General features: G+C 52.1%; 2 protein-coding genes across 5 annotated transcripts in view; both read left to right on the top strand.

Annotated features, from left to right (window-relative positions):
• The first annotated feature begins 178 nt into the window (after positions 1 to 178).
• Positions 179 to 3,689, top strand: ATP5MG (ATP synthase membrane subunit g). The gene is made up of 3 exons (XM_040534434.1): positions 179 to 336; positions 479 to 639; positions 3,504 to 3,689. Exons 1-3 carry the CDS (start codon positions 273 to 275, stop codon positions 3,600 to 3,602), a joined length of 324 nt encoding a protein of 107 aa, XP_040390368.1. The 5' UTR covers positions 179 to 272; the 3' UTR covers positions 3,603 to 3,689.
• A 4,380-nt stretch (positions 3,690 to 8,069) lies between these two features.
• The window catches only part of KMT2A (lysine methyltransferase 2A), a 63,337-nt gene continuing 50,406 nt past the window's right edge, over positions 8,070 to 21,000 (top strand). For all 4 annotated transcript variants that reach the window (XR_005814266.1, XM_040534417.1, XM_040534416.1 and 1 more), the window contains exons 1-2: positions 8,070 to 8,417; positions 20,469 to 20,538. Coding sequence is in view for 3 of the 4 variants with exons in the window: in XM_040534417.1 (XP_040390351.1) it covers positions 8,073 to 8,417; positions 20,469 to 20,538 (415 nt within the window). In the remaining variant the exon portion in view is untranslated. The remainder of the gene's footprint in view (positions 8,418 to 20,468; positions 20,539 to 21,000) is intronic.

Genomic DNA, 21,000 nt, shown 5'->3' with positions numbered 1-21,000 from the left:
CGTGTACGCGCCCCCGAGGCGCGCTGTAAGCCTCCCGCCCTCCGGCCGCCCCTTCCTCCCCGCGCCGTGCTGGGGACGGGACGGGACGGGACGGGACGGGGCCGGGCCCGCCGCGGTCTCGAACCCAGGTCCCCGGGACGCGCCGCGCCCGGCCCCGCCCCGCGCACGTGGTGCGGGGTCCTGGGGCCGCCGCGCGGGCTGCCCGCGGCAGGCGCCTGTGAGGCGCTGGTGCGCAGGCGCGGCGGGACCCCGCGGCGGGGTGACTTTGAGGCATGGCGCAGGCGGCGCAGCGGCTCGGGCAGCGCCTGGCGGCCCGCGGCCCGCAGCTCCTCAGCGGTGAGGCCGGGCGGGGCGGGGGGGCGGGGGCGACCGGGACGGGGGGCCGGGGCCGGTGGGGGGCCGGGGCCGGGGCCGCCGGGGGGCCGGGGGGCCGGGGGGCCGCGCCTCACGCCGCCCGTCCTGCCCGGCCTCCCCCCAGCTGCCGTGGCGTACTCGAAGCCTCGCCTGGCCACGTTCTGGTACTACGCCAAGGTCGAGCTCGCGCCGCCGACCCCCGGAGAGATCCCCAAGGCCATCGACGGCATGAAGGCCCTGGTCAGGAGCTTCCAGTCCGGCCGCCTGGCGCAGCTCACCGTCAAGGTAACGGCGGGACGAGGGAGCGGGTGCGCGGCGTGCTGCCCGTCGGGCATGCAGCCGGCTCTCGTCAGGGACACGAGCGGCTCTTGTCAGCCGCACAACCGGCTCTCGCCAGGCGTACCCGGCCCAGACCTAACCGGGGCTGCTCCTGGCGCTGTACTCGTTCAGTCAGACGCGGGCAGCTCGCAGTCTGGGAATTTCCTTCGTGTGCCCTTGCAGAGCCAGAGGTTGATCTTCGTGGTTTGCATCTACCGCTGTCTTTCTGTCAGCGGTGTACCTGAATGTGACCTTTGAGTCTGTTAATTGCTGTTACACGGCTAGTATTGCGAACAGTAAGGCGTTAAACGCTATCCGTTTTCTCCTCTGGTATCTGTTAAGAGCGTTTCGAGCTGTATTTAACTTCCAGAGCATTACATTATGGTGAGGCTTAGGATCTGTCTGTTCTGAACAGTTCTGGTTAGACTTAAATTACAGGCAAAGACAGCGCCTGCCTTGGGATGTTGCCTACAAAGGTGGTATTTTATGGCTAGTAATTTATGGAGAGGTGAGCTTTAACGTGTATGGCTCATGCTATCCTTGAGGAGTTCCTGATCCAGCTGGACAATCTCTAGTTCTGCTTATCTCATTAGTCCTCGTGTGCTGCAGTCTGAGATGTGCTGCTGTCTGTTTCTAGCACACTACAAGCACGCTAAGGCCCTGTCTCAGTGCCTGTGTATCCACCAGGGAGCTGAGACTGCATTTGGGTCGTTCCAGTCTGTTAGTCGAAACAAAACCCTGCGTTTTGGCTGTGCAGGTGTTTTTATCTGTCACGTGCTCCCCAAGCCAAAAACAGATCTTTAATAGGTATTAAAATCTCATCAGTGGGGTAACTTGAGGGCAAGAGGGAACAAGTCAGATAGCCAAAGTAAATTTGCCATCACTCTGGAGAATCCCTGCTGCTGTAGAAGAGGTTCTTGATAATGCTTGGGATCTCTCTGGCACATTAAGGCTTGTGTTATTCCTTGCAACTATTTTATCTTATTCTCCTTCTCAGCTTATTTTCCTTGTGTCAGTTTCTGCTGTTAAATTGGGCCCTCTGCTGCACATCTTGACATACTCTTTTCTTCTCTCAGCCACCTATCTATGGACCTTTCCCTTTGTTTCTTCCCAGTCCTTCTAAAGAGGCATCCCGTTGCCTCAGTGCTCTGATTTTTTTCTGAGGCTTTTCTGCCCCCTTTTACCTGTTCCCTGCAGCGAAGCTTGATCAGACAAGCTTCCTGTCTCCTCCTCCTGCTGCCTTTGTGGAATTCAGCATGCTAAATGATCTCATCTGAACAGAGGATTTCTGTTGTCAGCCTTGTCTGTGGGGGACCACGTGTAGGAGTCATGTCCAGTACTATGGTACCGTCTTTAAAACTCACACATGCGATTCACAAATACATTCGGTGTATCAATAAAATCTATGGCTTGCTCAGAGACAGTGCTGGGTGTCGCTGCACCCATGCCCAAATAGCACAATGTGAGATCAGCCATCCATCTGGCGCGCCAGCCCATCCCTGAAGACACGAGTAACGAATGAGCCTGAAGAAGATGAAAAGGCCCTGGCAAGTGTTTGTGTAGTCTTATGTACCTAGGCTCCATTTGCCCAGGAGGAAGCTTATTCCACACCCACAATTAAGACTGGACTTGGGCCTGATGAATTTCTGGTATTCCTCTCCAAAGCCCTGTAAATTCAAATATATTTAAATTACCTTGTCTTGCATATGAGCGTCTTCTTTTGATTGTACTGAGCTCTTGTCTGGGCGACCAGCGTGAAGCAGTCAATCCATAGTTGTTGAGTACACCTCTTGTCAAGCGTTTATTGTCTCAGTGTCCTTCCATGCAGATTAATTGGAAAGGGGGTGAAGAATGATGCTATTACAGAGGAAGCAGGTAGCACAGCTGAGGCCAGTATTTACTTGCTAGGAAAGGAACGTACAGGGGCGTTCTTCGCAAACTTCCCAGCGTTCTGTCTTTGTGATACTGTTCCCCATAGGAATCACTGTGTGTTGCAGTCAGGTTTCTGAACCCAGTCACCTGGGCTGGCATGACAGCAGATACTTTGAAGATTAATCTTGTTCGGTACCAGACTTCCAAAAAAATTACATATACAAAAATTTATCTTTTTTTTTTTTTTCTGGGCAAGCTGAGGGATAGAATAGTTCTGCTGTCTCTTCAGACTCTGACAATGGTAGTCTGTGAGCCATAGATATTCAGCGCACAGAGCAGTATTTTCCAAGACCTGGCTTCACTACCGGCATGCTAGCTTGATGTGCTTTGCTCGTGCCATGAAAACGACTGAGCTGCTGTCAGTAAGACTTGAAGTTCAAGGAATTTATGAGTCAAGAGTTGAAAGCGTTAAAATATATGAGCTTTGTCTCAACCCTTCCACACCTGGACCACAGCCGTTCTGTCATCCCTCGTGGGCCCTTCATTATCTGTTCAAGTGAAAAGAGGGAGGTGACAGATCTGTAGGTAACAGCTGTGTCCAGCAAAAGCTGGACAGAGAGAGATGTGTCATCAGTCCAATACATTGTTTGGCCTTGAAATTAAATCGTTTCCTGCAGATACAGTTTTAGAAATTATCTTCTTAAAGGGCTCTAAAAAAACATGAATGCCAACCGAAGCTATATTTACCATTTTAGAACCCTTGTAACAATGTGGCCTGTTGAGGTGTGGGTGAACATAATAAACACTAACTTGCACATCTGTTTTTTGCTTAAACTGTCGTCTTGTGAATTGGATGACCACTTTGCTAGTCATGCGTGGAGTTTGGTTATAGGAGCAAGAAAGGCAGCTGTTGCAGGAGCAAATGTTCTGAATTCAGTTGTGTTTTTTTTTTCTTTCAGGAAGCACTGAGGAACGGTTTGGTGGCCACAGAGGTGCTGATGTGGTTTTACATCGGTGAGATCATAGGCAAACGCGGCCTGATTGGATACAACGTCTGAAGACTCATCCTCAGTAATGCTGTTTACTGCTGTGGCCCTGAGCCTGTTAGAGCATCTACCTAAATAAAGCCAGGAGCTGATGTAGAATTGTTGTGGTCTTTTTGTGGTGGTTGGGATGTGAGCCTGTCTCTGATCTGGCAACGTCACCAGTGGTGGAGAACAGCTTCTCTAACGCGTAGCTGCCTGAAGGGCAGCCCCCTTTGCACATCAGCACGTGCTGGTAATGTGACACCTTCCTCTGCCCCTTCCTCAAAACATGAAACAGTATTAAAGCTGGCTTTGGTCAGCATTGCTGTTCATCGTTATTTCTGTACTAGTTCTTTGGATAACTTCTCTGTGACGAGCTACGGTGTTATGGAGGTCTGGAGAGAAGCAATTTCAAACTGACCATACAAATGCTTATGCTTGTTTCTGAATATATGTAACATCAGATAGTGGGAACCTAAAAGAAATCGCAGTATTTTAAGGTGTCAAAAGATGTCTTGGCACTGTATATATCATGTGGTCTGTCGCATTGTTTTGCATAGTTCTGGTTTGTGGTGAAACGTGTGGAAGCCTTCAAAGGTAAGCAGACTGTACGTGTTGTCTTAGCTTACAACTGGCTAAAAGTGTGAGCCGTCCTGATGTTCACAAACGTGCTCATTTTCAAACAACTTCTGTAGAACTATATATAGCAACTTGGTAAGTTTAACTGCATTGCGACACAGTCCCCTTCTCTCAATGTTTTCAGAAAATAATTTGTAAAAGGAGGTCTCTGAAGCTGGCAGTCTCGTTTGAATGGGGCTTAACTGTTTTTATTGTCTTTACTGTCTTAGAAAATGGTCTCCAGTCAATATTGCTGCTTGTTGATACTGTCTGTGCCTTCCCTGGGACTGTTCTCAGCTGGTCCTTTGATGCTCTGGGCCTTGTGTTCATCTCCTTGATGAACCTCAGCCCTCCAGCCTGGCCGCCCCTTGTGACTCTCGCATCACTGGGGAGACTACAAGCAGTACAGAGTTTACTTTTCTGTCTGCAACAGAGACGATTCTCCCAACACTTCAGGCCAGTAAGCAGCCTCTCATGGTCTCTTGGGCAGTGCAGGTGGGACTACACGCTTCACTTTTGGTCAGAGGAAGGAAGGTTATCAGAGGCAGCATGGGAAGCAGTGACAGACAGCAAGCAGCACACTGGAGAGGTGCAACTGCCACTTTGGTTATTTTCCAGAACTAGCAAGTAACTGACCTTGAGTGGTACCACGCCTGTACTCCTGCTGACTGTGGGAACGCAGATTTCCGACGCCACTGTCTGCTTGGCATCCCAGCAAGACTCCCCGCACACAACACATTTCTCTTGCAAAGAAGGGACCCCAGCCCAGCGGCTGGGGGAGTGCCCTGAGGAAAGGGAACACGAGAGCCTTGGAGGGACGTGCTGATGTGCAGCACTGCTGCCACAGGCAGCCTCAGTCCTGCTCTGTGCTGTTGACAGGGTGCCAGCAGCAGAGTGCACGTGCCCGTCTGTGTCCCATCTGACAGCGCGATGGTCTGGCAGGCAGAATTCACCACAGACCAGGTAACTGCACCAGCCTGGGTGCTGCTGTCTGAAGGGAGTGGAGCTGGATGTGGAGAACCTCCCACTGCTTCCCGCTGCTCCCCACTCGATTCTTGACCCAGAGTGGTACAAGGCAGCACAGGGGGGCCTGCAGAGAGCATGCCTCCCCATCAGAAGGGCCGCAGTTCTCACTGCTGACAAAAAAGATGCATTGGCAGGAGACAGAGGCGTTTGAGATAGCTTTGAGCCAGCCAGCTGCGTACCTGTGGCAAGCAGCTGCATAGCACAGGTCACAAGCTGAGGCAGCACAGGACCTATTTCACTTGTGTCTAAGACACTCTGAGCCCTTTTTATGCAATGTTTGTCAGGCACTTCATGGCTGAAATCCTCACCACCTGTGACCAAGGTACCAGTCACCTCCACGTGACAGATGAGGAAGCAAAGGCTGAAAGAACTTGAGGGCTTCCATAGGTAAGTGCAGCAGGAGCTGGGCTTCCAACCTCCTGTCCAGGCGTCCTGCCGTGCTTTCATTTTCCCCTAAGTGCCTGTTAGGAGACAGATGTTTATGCCCGGCACAGCCAAGCAGCCATGGGCCTGGTAGAGCACGTTTGTACCTGGGAATTGCTGGGCACTCCTGTTACTGCCTTTGCTGCTAAGTACTTTACTGTTTTTCACTTACTTCAGGAGGTGACTTACCTCAGGAGGTGACACTCTTACAGAGGGCTGAAGCCTGATGCCCTGGCTAAACAGTGAGCACACACGTGAGCAGGGATGTCTTCTCCCTGCTCAGCAATACCTATGCACGTTCTAAGGGTCTTATGTGTTCTAGAGTTGACTACTCTGCTTCAAATAAGGCACTTACAGAAGCGTGGCTGTCCACAGGCACTCAGGAAGGTCTCTGTCTCTCCTTCTGGCGCTGACTGGATGATTGCATGCACGTCTCTTCACGCTGAGCACAGCTAGCACGTGCCTGCTGGTTGGGGGGACCCACGCAGCTGCAGGCTCTTCTAGGCCCTCAGCATTCCCAGAGATGGGCCGCTGGGGAAATGCCCTCTCCAGGAGGAACAGCACTGGCATGAGCAGCTACACAGCTCTCCTGCCTCCTGTCCCCCCCTGCTCTGCTCTCAGTGTCCAGGTACGTTGCAGGGAAATGTGGTGAATCCCCAGTGTGGCTGTACACGATGGGTCTGATGTGTTCAAGGAGCCTGTTACACAGACAGTGCACGATTAATGTGCACGAAGGGGCTCATTTCTTCTGCCTCTGAATGATAGCCCTGTGACCTGTCTATCGCTGGTAATTCCTCATTTCCTATCCCCACAACCCATCGCCCATCAGAGAGCTGTAAGGGGAACCTGCTGGGCCTCTCGGGGGGGGGGCTGTAGCACACCCACTACTGAGTGACCCGTCAAATGTGGGATTAAAAGCATGACTGTGATCCGCAGGTTTCAGGCCCCAGCATAAAGGAGGCTACCTGAAAGCAAGTCTGCAAGATCCTACCCCACTCAATGCCTGGCCTGCCTGCACCACATGTTCCTACCCAACGTGTGCTGCTCTCTGCAGCTTGCAGGCACTCACACGCAGGCCGAATTTGACATGAGTGGGCCCTGTGATGCAGCTTGCACACCAGTACCGGGCTGCAGGGGCTGTCAAACTCGCTTCATTTGGAACATCAGATTAAACTTGACTGGTAAAGGATGAGAGGGCTTGGAAACACTCCAGTCCCTTTTACACTCCCTAGAGAGACAGAACCCGTCTTACTTTAATGGATGTTTTTTCTCCTCCCTGGAAGTCCTAATGAGAAACCACCCCGCTCGTGCTCCCACGGCAGCTCCCTAGCCGCGCACCAAGTGCGAAACAAACAGAAACTGTGTCTGCAACCCAAAGGGGCTGGAGGAGCTTCTCTGTTTTCTTTAGCGTGGCAGCTATTGTCTGTTTGCTTTTGTGATTTGCAAGCAGCCTGCGACTCCTCTCCTCCCTAGACCTTCTCTTCCTTCGGCTGACAGCGGAGCTTAAAGGCAGCAGGTATTTCGCAGGGGTTTCTAACGACTGACGCTCGGTGTCCGCGGCGTTGTTTCCCCGGGGGAACAAAGCAGGCGCTCGCAGCCGCTCGACCCCGCTTTGCAGCGCGGCACACCGGGGAGGTGGCCGCGGGGAGCCGCCCGCCCGCTGCCACCGCCGCGGGGACACGGGAGCGGGGCGGCGGCAGGAGGTAGGCGCCGCGCGGGGCTCGGGGCCGGGCCGGGCCTGCTCGCACCACCTGCGGCGGGGGGCCGCGCCCCTCCCGGGGCCGGGGTGGGCCGGGGGCGCCCCTCGAGGGCCGGGGCCCGCAGCCCGGGGCCGGCCGCGGGAGGTGAGCCGGGCGCCGCCGCCCCCCCCCCCCCGGCCGCGCCGTGCCCCCGGGCCCGCCGCTCCGCGGGGCTCCCGCCCGCGCCTCGCCCTCGCCCGGCCCCGGGGCGGCCCCGCGCCCCGCATGCGGCCCGGCGCTATGCAGGGGGCTCGCGGGGCGCCGTACGCCTTGCGTATGCCCCATGCGCGGTCCCGGGCGCCGGCGGCCCGCGCCCTGGCTCGGCATCGCCGCCCGGGGTTTGCGGCCCGCCCGCGGCCGCCCCTCGCGGCAGCCGCGTTCCGGGGCCTGCGCGCGCGGAGCCCCGCGGCTGGATGGCGCCGCGCGTCACGGCGGGCGGCCGCGGCGGGCGCTGCGCTATGCAGGGCGGGGGGCCGCGCTGGGGGCCGCGCCCGGGACCCTGCATACCGCCCGGCGTTATGCCGGGCCGGCGCCGGCCGCGCATGGCTTAGGCGCGTGCCGGGGCGGCGGCGCGGCGGAGCCCCGCAACCTGCATGCGCGGCGCCGTTATGCAGGCCCCGCGCGGGCCGGCGGAGCGCTATGCAGGGCGCGGGGCGCGGCCCGGCCCCGCTCTCTGGCTCGTCGCCTCACAGTAAAGATGGCGCACAGCGGTCGGTGGCGCTTCCCTGCCCGGCCCGGCAGCGGCGGCTGGGGCCGCCGGGGGCTGGGGGGGTCCCGGCTGCGGGTGCCGGCCGTGCGCAGCCTGCGAGCCGCCGAGCCGGCGGCGGCGGCGGCGGCGGGCGACGGGGAGCGCGGCGGCCCGTGCTCCGGCGGGGCGGCGGGAAGCGGGGGAGGCGGGGCAGCGCCGGGCTCCGGCGGCTCCGGGGGCCCCGCGGCCGGGGTGGGACCCGGCTTCGACGCGGCGCTCCAGGTCTCGGCCGCCATCGGCATCAACCTGCGGCGGTTCCGCGCGGCCTGCGGGGCCGAGGCGGGCAGCGGAGAGGTGAGCGGGGCCGGCGGGAGGGAGGGCGCGGCGCGGCCCGGAGCGCGGGTCCCGCTCCGCCACATCCCCGCTCCGCCCCGGCGGGGGCACACCCCCTGCCCGCGCGGCCCCCGCCGGACACACCTACCGCTCCGCTCCGCTCCGCTCCCCTCCGCGCCGCACAAAGGGCGCGCCCGGCCGCCGCCGTGTGCCCGCCGGGGGCGGCGGCGGGGGGCGCCGCGGGGAGCCGCGCGCGGCGGGCGGGCGGGCGGGGGGTGGGTGGGTGCCGGCCGCCCTCCGCCTCCGCGCCGCGCGGTCCCTCCCCGCGCACGCGACTTGCCGCCGGTGTCCTCCCCGCCGCCGCCGCCGCCGCCTCCATTATCCGCCTGCCGCCGCCGCCGCCTCGCCTGCGCCGGGCGCCGAGGCCGGGAGCGGGCCGAGCGCCGGCGGCCGCCCGAGGCGGGTGAGGGGGCGAGGGGCGCTCCCGGGACCGGCGGCGGGGCGGGGGCGAGGCGGGACCGGCCTCGGCGAGCGGCGCCCGGGGCCCCGGGTGTCGCGCGGCACCTGCGGCGCCCCCCCGGAAGGATGCTCCGGGGGCTCCGCCTGCCGGGCGCGTCCCGGCCTCCAGCGGCAGCGGACGGAGCCGGGGGGGGGCTCGGGTGGGCGGCAGCCGTCGGGACCGGGGGCAGGCGCTGGGCCCAGGCGGAGAGGCGGGATGTCGCCAGCCGGCCCCTCCCGGGAGCCCCGCTGCCGGTGCCGCGGGCACGGGCCCTCCCCGCGCTCCTCCTCGCCGCCCCCGGCCGCACCTGGCGGCGGAGGCAGGCTCCGGGCAGCAGGGCTGGGGGAGAGCAGCTCGGCTGCGAGAAGAGAAGGAGCCGCGCGTTTTGTGGTGGCGGTGCTTTGGGTTTTTGGGTTTTCGGTTTTTGTTTTTTTCTGAGCTGTTCTTCTTCCTGCCTTCGTTTTTTAAGCCTTTCTAAGGCAGCCAGAGCAAGAGTAACAAGAGCCCACCTACTGACAGAGCAGGGAAGACATGATGGGGCTGTGTTACCTACTGCGTGCCGCAGCGTTCCTTGGCCGTGCTTCTTCTTTTGCATCGCTCGCTAGCTGTGTCCTTGCTCTGGCAGGAAGATTCTCCAGTTCCTTTGTAATGGGAGCGGGGTTTTGTTTTTGAAAGGCTCGTTCTGTCTCTGGTTTAAAGGCAGGCTGTCAGGTGCAGAGCGTTCAAGTCTGCGTTTTGTGTACCTTTTGCCCTTTTAAAAAGCAGTTGTCTTGCTTTTTCATTGCTGATAATACTGGACGCTATTAAAGCGCATACAAGAATATGGTTTACTTCTGGGCTTGTTTTCGGTGGTTTTTGGTAGGTAACGTGGAGCGGAGCTCAGCTGAACTAAAGCAGCCCTGAGCTGCGGAGTGCCTGGTCCAGCGGCAGCGATGCTTGGAGGGGGCTGGATTTACAAACTTAGAGCTGATCTGGAAACGCTGCTAACCTAGTAAACACGGCGATTATAGCTTTAACTCGGACTGCCTGCTAGCATCCGTTGTATTTAATACAAACACCTTAAAGGTAGCTGTTTACTATATTTGTAAACTTCTCTGCTTATAATAGACCGGGTTGAATGGAATTTACTGTGTCCATTTGAAAGAAGTTAGTGTCTCCTGAGTGTTAGTTCAGTGGCAACACTGACTGAAATGTGGCTAACCCATCTGACCACCACAGAGTTAACAACTTGAACAGGTTGTTTTTGTCTTTTTTGTCTTTTTTTTTTTTTTTGGGGGGGGGGGAAGGTCAGCAACCTGTTGTTTCTTTTCTTTCTTTTTTTTAAGATGACACCAGATTATTATTTTTTTCTTTTTTTTTTGTTACTCCCACTGTATTTGCCTTAAAGCATACCTTTGCATCTTAGAAGTCTAAGGCATCTTTGAAAAATCTATGTCGGTTTCGCATTTAGGGCATCTTTGCTTCAAAATAGCTTAAATAAGTTCTTGGCACTAGCAGCTAATGAAGAAAATGTCTCTTGGATCTTAAGATTTTTTTTAGGTTTTCGATTTGGCTATTAAAACCTGTCAAATATTATATACAGTGGAAAATAAAATCTGTGGCTTGTTGTCTCTGTAGGTTGATATTCATCTCACCACTCGTGAGCAGGGAAGGAGTAGACCCAGCATTCTTTTTCCTGCTGTGAAGTTGCGGTTTTCTAGTGTTGGGATGGAGCAGGAGCAGGTGCTCTTGAGCATTTGGGGTGTCTTGCAGCTTGGTTTGTGTAGTTGGCTCATTTTTCTCATTGCTGATACAAGGATGTTTCTTTCCTTCTCTGATGCTCTAGAAATAAAGTATTTAGCTGTGAAAGACCTAGTTCTCTTAGCTGTTGACTATGTGGGTTGGAGTCATAGCGAAGATTGCAGCACCATTGCTGGTCACCAGAAGTCCTCGGACAAGCTCTCCTCTCCTGCAGCACAAGTTTCCTAAGTGGTAGGAGCAGGGGATGTGCAAAGAGCTGTTGTACAGCTAGGGACTGCGTGTGCGGGTGCCACCTGTAGTCTCTGAGGAGAGGGTGGCTGCATGTTTATGTCGAAATGGTGGAGGTCTGGTGCCCGCATGGTCCCTGACTTTGGACACAGCTGTCTCCTAATAGGGCGCTTCCAGCAGTTCCCTACTTACTGCCACTTGTTGTGTCCCTTCGGGAGCTGCCTAATGGCTGCACCGCTTACCTCTGCGAGGTGAGGGTCTTCCCTGAACTCGCCAGTCACAGTCTTCATCTGAGGTTGCATTCTGCAGCAGGAGTAAAGTCCTGATGAATAATTTGGGTTTAGTAACTCACGGTAACCAGAGTAACATGGAGGAAGCTGTGTTGTGTTTTACATATATCTTCTGTCATGTTTTGGGGTGGTTGTTTTTTTTCTGAGTGGCATATTGCGTTCTGGTCCTGCGTATCTGCTGAAATTGTGCATTAACGGAAAAATTTGCTGTGATATAACAAAAAAGTAGAAGGCAAGAGCAAGTATTTTACTCAGTCTTTCTCTTGTCTCCTTGGACATTTTGTAGAATGTAGTGGACTTTATTTCTAATACAGAAGTATCTGAATTCGGGGATGTCACTGCATATCCCCCAGATTTTTGATGATTTTGTACGAATACTTCTGTTTTACTTCAGTTTTTCACTGAGTTATCTTGAAACCAGCTAGCTTTAAGGGAGCAGCATTACGGTGTTTGACTTTGGCGTAGCAGGAGTCGGCAGGGGGGATTTTTTGCTTAGTTAAACTATAACTGGTTGAAAACAGCGGCATTTGTACAGCGTTATCCTTCTGCGTGATGGGAATGACACCCAAGTAATAAGGGGAATTTGATGGTGTTTTCTTGACTTGTCGTGTAGAATTTGTGACGAGGGAAGTTTGTGCAGTTGTTGTCTATCTGGTGCATCTGTCATTTTAGAGCTCCCTCCCCGTCCCGGAAGTCTCATTGGAGCTTTGGCTCATAAATGCTGTCGGCTGTCAGGTGTGCAGTGACACTTCCCTTCATAAACCTGCACCAGTTCAAAAGTCAGCACTGAGCTGCAGAGCCTTGAGGTCTGAAGTGCAGTACAGCAGCACTGACAGTGTTCCTAGGAGCACTGCTGCGATTATACATGGACCATAATCTTTTATGAAGTAAATGTTGGCCTTAGATGTTCACCGATGGCTGCCTTGTTTTGAAACCGCACCAGTTCCACATGTTGGGAGGAGTGGCTTCTCTCTGCCTCAGTTACGCCGGAGCTGAGAGTACAGATTAGTTATTTTTCACGTGGGCATTAGAATTCTGTCTGCCTCGCAATTTTCTTTCCTAATTTAATGTTGAATGGTCACTGCAAAACTGCCCGGGTGTTTGAGCTGTGAGTGAAAGTGGGGAGTGCAGCCTGTTACTGGTAACATCATCGGTATGTATGGAGTTCCTAGCTGTTGATGTGAAACGAAAGACACGGGATGAAGATTGTACAGATGTAGCCTGAGGGATGCCGGGTTCCTCGGTGCTGGCTTTCCTTTCCGAAGAGTTAGGAAGTCATCGTCAGGAGTGTGAAAATAAGAGCACGCATTTCAGCCATCCTGTTTCCCAAATTCAGTCAGTGTTACCAAGTACTCATAACTCTCAGAGTATTGGTTTTGTGCAGTTTTTTGGAGAAGGGGAATTTGGGTTTCCCCATGAGAAGCTGCTTTTAATAAAGGTGGTGTCATTCCTCGCGGCGGCAGGTAAGGCAGCCTCAGACGGAGCAGCAATGCACACTGATCCCTTTGCTCCAGGGGCTTTTGGACGTCGCGCTTCCTTCGACCGGAAAATTCACAGGGCAGATCCTTTTAGGATTATGTTGCGCTGCCTTTTTTTATTATTATTATTTTTTATCGTAATAGAAGTGCCGTACTATAGATTTTACTCTATCAGATGTGGAGGAAATGAAAAAAAAAAAAAGTCTGGGTGTCTCTGAGTCAGTTGTTCATCTTTCAGCTTGCTTAACTGGCTTTGAAGTTCTTCCCTGGGGAGGCTGCATCCTCCTGAGCTGTTCGGTGCATGGGAGGCAGTGCCGCTGGCTTCCACGAGCGGGCAGGTGCTCCTCTGCTGTGCCTGCACGCGAGGGAACGTGCCCACTGCAAGTTTTGCAGTTGTGATGTCAAAGCTTGCTGTTTGTACAGCTTTCGAGCAGCAAGAATTCCATGGAAAAAGGCACTGTCATGTGTGAGGCAAGAAACTGCCTTGTCCTGAGAGGCAAGGAGGCATTTTGGTCAGGTTTCAGTTGTATGTCGTTTCAGTCAACAGAAACATTGGAGGGAGGGGAGGTTCAGGTTGGAAATGAGGAGACGTTTCTGCTGAGGAAGAGCAGTCGGGCATGGGGACGGGCTGTCCAGGGAGTGGTGGAGTCACCGTCCGTGGGGGTGTTCGAGGAGAGGTTGGACGTGGTGCTTGGGGACATGGCTTAGTGGTGACAGTGGTGGTAGGGGGTGGTTGGACCAGGTGATCCTGGAGGGCTTTACCAACCCTAATGATTCTGCGATTAAGGGACTTGGTTTCCTTGGTTCTGGTTGCAAACCAGCAAAAGTTTCCCACTTCAGCAAAGGAGTTTGCTTTCTCTTCTTGACCTGTCTTAGAGAGCACCTGAGTAAAACGCATCTGGCACCTACTGGAAGGCATCCTGATCTCCTCTTTAGGCGAAGGATTGGTTGGGAAAGGGCAGGCAACGGGACTCACGGGTGAGATGCTACACCTCGCTTCTCTGTTCAGCTCTGGGGGCCACTGAGAGTGGTGCTAGTGAAGGACGTGTGTTCTTGCAGATTGTTAAAGTGGGATGTTTCTTGGGCAGGTACATGCTTTGAGCTAGGTGGCCGTGCCGCATGAGCCTCTGAGGCTTTTCCATTTCTGCGTTTTACTGTCAGCACTGAAGTTCCTTATGGTTCAGCCCCCAGGTTGGCCCTGTGCGCAGCAGCGAGTGAGTTCTTAGGCATCAAGTTAGAAATCACAAAAGAAATCACAAAAGGCTAAACTTTTTTCCACTGAGACAAGCTAGGAAACATAGCCCAGCCTTTGAAATACTTTAATAATACTTCCATGCTTTGCTGGGTGGCACGCGCTTCTTCAGAAGTAAAAGATGAGTTTGCTGTTGTTGAAGCTATTTGTGTATGTGGATAGGTGCAGCACCTGGGGCACAGCTCTGTGTGCGCAGCAGTATCCCAAGTACCTCAGCCTCCTGCCTTGCCGTGTGTCTGGGCAGCACGGTGAGTTATGTCTGCTTTTATTCAACAACAAGCTCGAGAATTCCTTCCTTCTCTCAGTTGTCCAAGTTCAGCCGAAGCATTGCTTTCTAAATGTTCATTGTGGAACCAAGAGAGAGGAAGGGATGTAGCTTGCCAAAAGCGGCGTGGTGCCAGCGCTCTGTTAGATGTGGTCCGGGAGGCTTTGGTCTCACTTTTCTCTCGCTGAGTGTAAGTTAGATTTTTCTAGGCAATGGTCTGTCTGACCCTCGGTGGTGGTAGTGGTACTGGAAGCTCACTGCAAGCAAAACAAGAGCGTTTCTCAGGCGCTTTCAAAGGCGTTCCTGTTGTGAAACTGGAAGTGAGAATTGGTCGTATGGAGTATTGGGCGTAGAGGATAGCCTGAGCTGATGGAGCCGTGACTGGGGAATACGTGGCCTGCTTGTGTTTCGTTTGTGGGCTGGTGTAAGTTCGTCCTCTCTGCTGCTTGCAGTTCTGGCTAAATAGCAAGAGACGAGCTGTATCGTTACCCCTAACTCTGGATATTCTTAGTTTCCTTCTAGCATGCTGGCAGTACTGATCCGTGCGCTCCTTAGCACTGTTACAGTGGGGTGCTCGGCGCTTGAGCCCCGCGCAGGGCGGCTGCTCTTTGTGCTTCTGCAATCAGCCGTGGGCTGGGGACGGGGGAGCTGCCGTTCTGCTGAGGGCTGCGGTGTCGGAGGTAGCTGCTGAGGGTACCGCTGCCGCCCAGTAGCACGGTGTACAGCACAGCTCTTCCCTGTTCTAGTCTGGAAGCGTTTTACCTCGCGTTCAGGACGGGTGTAGCTGCATCGGTGCTGTTCTGAGGCAAGGTCCCAGCCGAGCTCCCACATCATTCCCAGGCAGAGCTTTCAGATGTGGAATTAGTTAAAGAATGAAAGGCAGCTGGGCCCTCAGCCTAGCCAGTAGATAGCACTGAACCCAAATATCGTGCTGTCTGGTAATGGCGCTGCACCGCCAGTAATCGCTGGTGAAGCCTCTCCCTGAGTTACCAGAGGGCTCCGCCTCCGACTAAAGCTCCGAGTGCCCCCGGTGCTTGTCCCAGGGGCTGCTGTCTGCTGACCTCCAAGGATGCTCGTTCCTCCCAAAGCAGCCCGGTAGGTGTTGTGCTGTAGTTACCGAGCAGGCTCCTGAGTGGTCTCCTAAAACCAGCTCTTCTCCTTCCAAGAAGCTGAGGTGCTGCATAACTGGGGCCAAAATCAAAAGGGTGAATGGGAAGAGAAGGAAAGCATTGTTCAAATAACTGCTTTAAAATTAAATAAACCTTTGTGAGAGCTGTTTGGGTCAGCTGCACTGCTGTTCGTAGAGTTTCTGACAGCTTTGGTGACGGTCCTCTGCAGTGTTACGAGTCCGTAGTGCTTTGGGTCAGGCTGTTAGGCAGGCAGATCGGGACACCAGCACCTTCAGGACACTTGGGCATCTGGGGCTGGACTTTCCCCTGAGACCTTTAATCAGAAATTCTTTGGAAAGTAATTTCACTCAAGAGTGTTGTGGTAGATTGTGTTCAAATAGAGATTTGCTTGGGAGTTTTCTGTTCTTGCAGTAACTAGATGACTTCAAGAAAAGCCTTCGTTCATCTGCTCGCAGCTCTGAGGTTTAGGCTGGTCTGGGTGGCTCAATGTTTGAGTGGGGATGGACGTGGGAGCTCTGCTGACCGCCAAGAGATCGCCCCTGCCTGCTCAGCGAGGTTTTGTGCCTTGCCCGAGAGGCGAGCCTTTCCTCCTCCCTTTATTTATAATCCCGAGTGACCTTTCGGTGTTGCATTATTCTTTCTCAGGTAAATGAGGTCATGTTCAAAACCATGATGGTTTTTAATCACTCTCCATCTGTCATGCTTTATAGAGATTTCTGAAAAACTGGAGTGACCGTTCCTGTTTTATTTGCCTCAGAATTGAATTGTGACTTCTGGCTGGGTGACTTAGCCTTGCATGTGCATGCTGGTGTTTCGTGGCCTTCTCAATCACTTCTCGTTCTGCGAAGTGACAAGGCCATCGTCCTAGGCTGTGAGAATTGCTGTGCTGAGGTCAGTGATACAGGCAGGGACATCACGGAACAAACCTGAATGACGTACAGGTCTTGCTGCTTCTAGTTGTAAATGAAGCCAAAGGAATTTTTTTTGATCTATTTATTTATCTATCTGTTTATCTATCCCATTGGAAAAGTAAGTTAGCAGTCAGAGTCATGGGATAGCCAGAGTTGGAAGGGACCCACAGCAGTGATCAGTTTGAGAACAACACAGGTTCCACGTGTGGGTTAGGGCATACAACTGTCAAAAATAGAGCGCCCTGATTTAATAGCCTCAGACAAAATAATAGGATCCCAGATTTTTATTTTTATTCTTAAAAGGCATTCATAGTAGCTACAGTAACTTAGAGGCAGATGCAGTTCAGGACCGTTGGACAGCTCTTCTATCTTATTTGCTGCTTGGCCCCAGCCTCCAAATATTTGTAGAGAAATTGTCTCTCTCATAGTTGGTTGGTGAGAGCTTGGGCAGGGGTGGTAGTTTGTGTGAAATCTTGTGTGATGCACTTCTGGGGGATAGCAGGAACGGGGATTCGTTCTGCAGAAGTGCAGGAATTGTGTGCGGTTCCTCTTTGCTGCGTTCCTCGCTGTGCAGGTGTAGGGAAACCCTGAGCTGGGCCGGGCAGCAGGGCAGCGCATCTGACCGAACTTCTGAGGGGTCGTGATCAAGTGCCTGTTTCTTCTCATTAAGCTCGCAGCGAGGTGGAGGGGTGGCTGGAGTGTCTGGAGAGTGCATTGTGAGCTCTTGTCTGTCTTCAGTCGCAGTGTTTTGTCCTGGACAGAGCCGATACTGTGAAATACATCTCTGTCCTGCCCTGCTCTTACCTTTGAACACCCGGCTGCCATCTCGTGACTTTAACTGCAGACTTGTTTTCTGTTCTGAGGTTTAACTGCTGGTAGTCAACACCTCTGCAACTTTGTTATTGTTAGGGAGGTTATTTTTGATTGCAAGCTTGTAAAAGTTTTGTGTAATGTAAGGTGGTGACAAGCTTTCTTCCTATGTCAGGGCTCTAGTGCTACCACCCAGATCTGGTTTTTGCTCATCTTCTTCATTTGTTTATTTTTTCCACGTTTTGTTAGGAAGAAAGCTCAGCTTACGCAGCCACGTTTACTGGTATTGCTAATTTTCATGCAGAATGGGCTACGATGAGACCTGAAGACAGACTTTTCCCTATGCTTTTAGTGTACAGAAACCTTAAGCAGAGGGGTTGCCTTCAGTGCTAGGAGCTGTGTCCCTCAGTGCTCCTTAACAGGCAGGGTCATACATGTCTCCATTAAAGCTGGTTTTATTTAACGGCTTTTTCAAGTTTCAGTAGTGTTTTGTGTATGATCATGATGTGGTTTTCACTGTTCTTTAAAAGCTGCAAGTTTTAAGTGTCTAGAGACTGCATTTAATGTTAGGGGCATCTCTGTCTTTGCTGCCTGAGGTTTGCAATAGTTGACCAACAGCAAATGTGTCATACACACGGAGGTCAAGTGCCGCTAACTGGTTTTGGAGTGAGGTATTATTTTAATTTAAATTAAACTTGCCTCTCTCAGCAGGGATAGGCTCTAATTCAGTCTTGCAAAGTCTTTGCATCTGTTACTCTTCTGGGGAAAAAAATAAATATATATATACATGTATATATTTTATCGTGTATTTTAAATGGTCTGTTGGAAATGTGATTAGAGCATATCTTCTGCCTTTGCTGACTAGGTTGGAATTGCAGTGGTGAGGGGCCTTTTTTCTGCAGAGGTGTGCTTTTCCACCCTGCAGCACTGTGGATCTGGAACCACAGCTGCGAGCTGCCCGTTGCTCAGCACCATTCCTGTGCAGCCAATGAATGAAGCGTTGGGGGATGTTTAATTGGAGCTGAGAGACTTCAAACTGAATTGTTCTATGGAAAGAAATCATTGCTATCTTTTCCACCAAGTGGTCTACAGGATTAATAGTTATTGTTAGCCTTCCTCTCAACAAGGAGATTCATTTTTTTTAATTCAATTTAGCTCAGCAGTCCCCCTGTGAAGAGCATTCTCTGCTGCAGAGCCTGTAGCTGTCTGCTTGTTTCTCATACGTCCTCCCTAGCTCGAATGCGTATCTTTCTTAGTCCTTGAGGAGGCAGATAAGATTTCAGGTGAGCAGGATGCAAGCAGATAAAATACAGAGCAGGTCAGGTAGGTGCACAGCGAGTGTTGCTGGCTGGGGGTGGGAGCGGGTGATGTAGCAGTAATGTTGGCTTGAACTTGTTGACAGAAAGAGCACTGCAGACAGCACGGAGCATCGCTTTTGTAATCTGTTGAAAAACAGGAGGACAAGGAAGAAATAATACAAAGATTTCATAGTGGGAGCAACAGTTAATTTAACAGATGTAAGAGGAAGAAAAGAAGGAAGATGAAACCCATCGCAAGTTCAGGAACTGGATGCCGATGGCTGAGCTCTGAAGGGAGAATAGTGTGGCATGGAGAGCAGGGACTGAATCAGGATTTCAGAGATCTGCAGCTTGGTCTCCTGGAACAGCACTGCTCTCAGGCAGCTCAGCACTGCTGTGCTGTACCTCCCTGTCCTGACGTCTGGAATTAGAGTTGAGGTATTTCTCACAGCTCTTGTTTAGGAGGCTATTGCTTTAACAATCTCCTGCTTGTGGCATTGAATTCTGTTTTCCTGGGGGAAAGCGTGCTCATATACACAAAAGTAAGCATTATTTGGCCTTTCTCCATACCTAAGATGCACTATACATACCTTGTTGTGTCTTTGAAAATGCTGCAGGTACCACTTTTTGGTAGTCTACTGGGGAAAAAATTGCTTGGGGTGAGTGGCTGTTCCCAGTACCCTTCTGAACCTCTCTGCGCACACGTAGCTTGTGGCTTTTCTGCCTGCCTTCTCCGTCTCGGCGCTGAGAACACTTCAGCCCAATGTCTCGGCAAGCAGCATCCCCTCTGCTGGTGCCAGGGCCCGTTCCCCGGCAGCAGCCCTGCGCACACTGTTTACATCTCGCCGCGCGCCCACGTGCTCTGGGGAGCGGCGTGCAGGCGTGACGGCTCCGCAGTGCTGGGCGTGCGGCGTGGAGCATGCGCTTGGCAGCCTTTACCCACGGCTCTGAGCCGGCTCCATTCTCAGCGATGTGTTACAGAGAACGTGCAGCCGGAGCTGTGGCACCTCCACAGCAGAGCAGAAAGCTACTTTCTAGCACGCAGCAAGGGCGTGCGGTGCTTTAAAGAAGCAAGCAACAAATGGTGTATCCGTTCTCAAAGTAGAGAGGAAATTTAAGAACAGAGAACATAATTGCTTGAGGTGAAACTGCATTAGGAAACCTGGATCGGCATGAAAACAGATTGTCGTAAATCTTGGTGGCCTATCGTGAGGATTTACACTTTTGCATGCTCCCTGGAAAAAATGGCTTAAACTGAACAGAGCACCCTTAACATCAAATCGGAGTATTGATTGGCTTTACTATATCAAAAATTGTCATTTCATAAATCGTCGTTTCAAAAATCAACGTTTTGTAGCCTAAGTTTGTTTCCTAGTTGTGTTGCACCTTAGGTCAATGTTACTTTGTTCATAACCTGCACCTTGTCTTCTTACAGCACTTGTAGTGGTTTTATTCCTGAGTCTTCTAAATTTGTCGTCTCTGTCCGGTTAAAAAAAAAAATCTTTAAAGTAGAAGGAAGAGGCCCCAAAACTGCGCGCTTTCCTTGCAGAGGCTGTGAGCACTGCTGTTGGCTCTGTGGGAGCAGGGGCAAGGCCTCCTGCAGGGAGAGGCTGCCGTCAGCACAGGGCTGCAGTGAGCAAAGGCCCTGCCGAACCTCCAGAGCACTTGGGCTTACTTAGAGACCTTGGCTGCTTCTGGGCCTCCGGTCTCTTAAATGAGTTTGGAAGTTATTCTACAATGGTACTACAAAAATAAACATGGAGATGTGTGCTGGTTTTTTGTTTGTTTAGCTGAAGTAGGTCCTTAGGGTATTTTGAACACTAGCCTATGGAGTGATCTGTTCTTGGTGGTTTGATATGAGCAGCAGATTTTATACGTTAAAGGATTGTTTTCGTAGATACTTGTCCTCTGTTTCCCCATAACTCCTTTTCATCGTTCTCTAGCTGTAAACTATAACTGTTTTGTTTATGTATACAAATACATATATATTTATATATATAAAAATAAAAGTGGTATTTCATTTTTAGCAATTGTTTGCTTGAAGAACAAATGTGGGTACATTACTTGGGGAGAGAAAATCTTCTAGAATCTCTTCATGCCTTGATAATAGTTAAGTTTGTTTAAATGTTAATATCCACATCTTCAAATTTCAATCTACTTTTTTGTTGCAGGATGAACAGTTCCTAGGTTTTGGTTCAGATGAAGAAGTCAAAGTACAAAGTCCCACCAGGTCCCCCACAGGTATGTGCATATAGCAGGAACGGATGTTGTCTTTGTGTGCTGCTTTGTGGTGGTTTTGTCATGTCTTTCCTGTTTGTTGTATCAAATCTCATCCACCATCAAGGCCATAACCACTCTCTGGATTCACTTTAGCTTTGCATGCTGTCATTGTGGTGTCTTTAGATCTGATCTGTTGCAGAACAGGGAAACTTTGAGTAAAAGAATTATACTGATGAAACTGGTATTTGAAACCTGAAGTTAGTGTTTTAAAGAGGCAGTTATTTTAATGGTTAGGATCTAGTTTCAGGAATGTGTTCAGCTATGGGTAGACAGAAGTAGTCACGAGGTGCAAAAGTAAAAAAGTAAAAAAAAGTTTCTTTACAAAATTCCATCTAAGATGCAGTTGGAACAATTTAATCTTAAAGAACAGTAATAAAAAAATCCCATGTTGAACATTTTAGTATTTTTCAATACGCTCATCTC

Source organism: Cygnus olor, chromosome 22, assembly GCF_009769625.2.
Source record: "Cygnus olor isolate bCygOlo1 chromosome 22, bCygOlo1.pri.v2, whole genome shotgun sequence".
Taxonomy (NCBI): Eukaryota; Metazoa; Chordata; class Aves; order Anseriformes; family Anatidae; genus Cygnus; species Cygnus olor.
This window is presented reverse-complemented; position numbering and strand designations above follow the sequence as displayed.

Bases quoted from the DNA above. Each gene is read 5' to 3' on its own strand.
- ATP5MG (XM_040534434.1), top strand. From the start codon at position 273: ATGGCGCAGGCGGCGCAGCGGCTCGGGCAGCGCCTGGCGGCCCGCGGC. The intron at 337-478 runs GTGAGGCCGGGC...GCCTCCCCCCAG, and splicing joins CGGCCCGCAGCTCCTCAGCG to CTGCCGTGGCGTACTCGAAG. The intron at 640-3,503 runs GTAACGGCGGGA...TTTTTCTTTCAG, and splicing joins TGGCGCAGCTCACCGTCAAG to GAAGCACTGAGGAACGGTTT.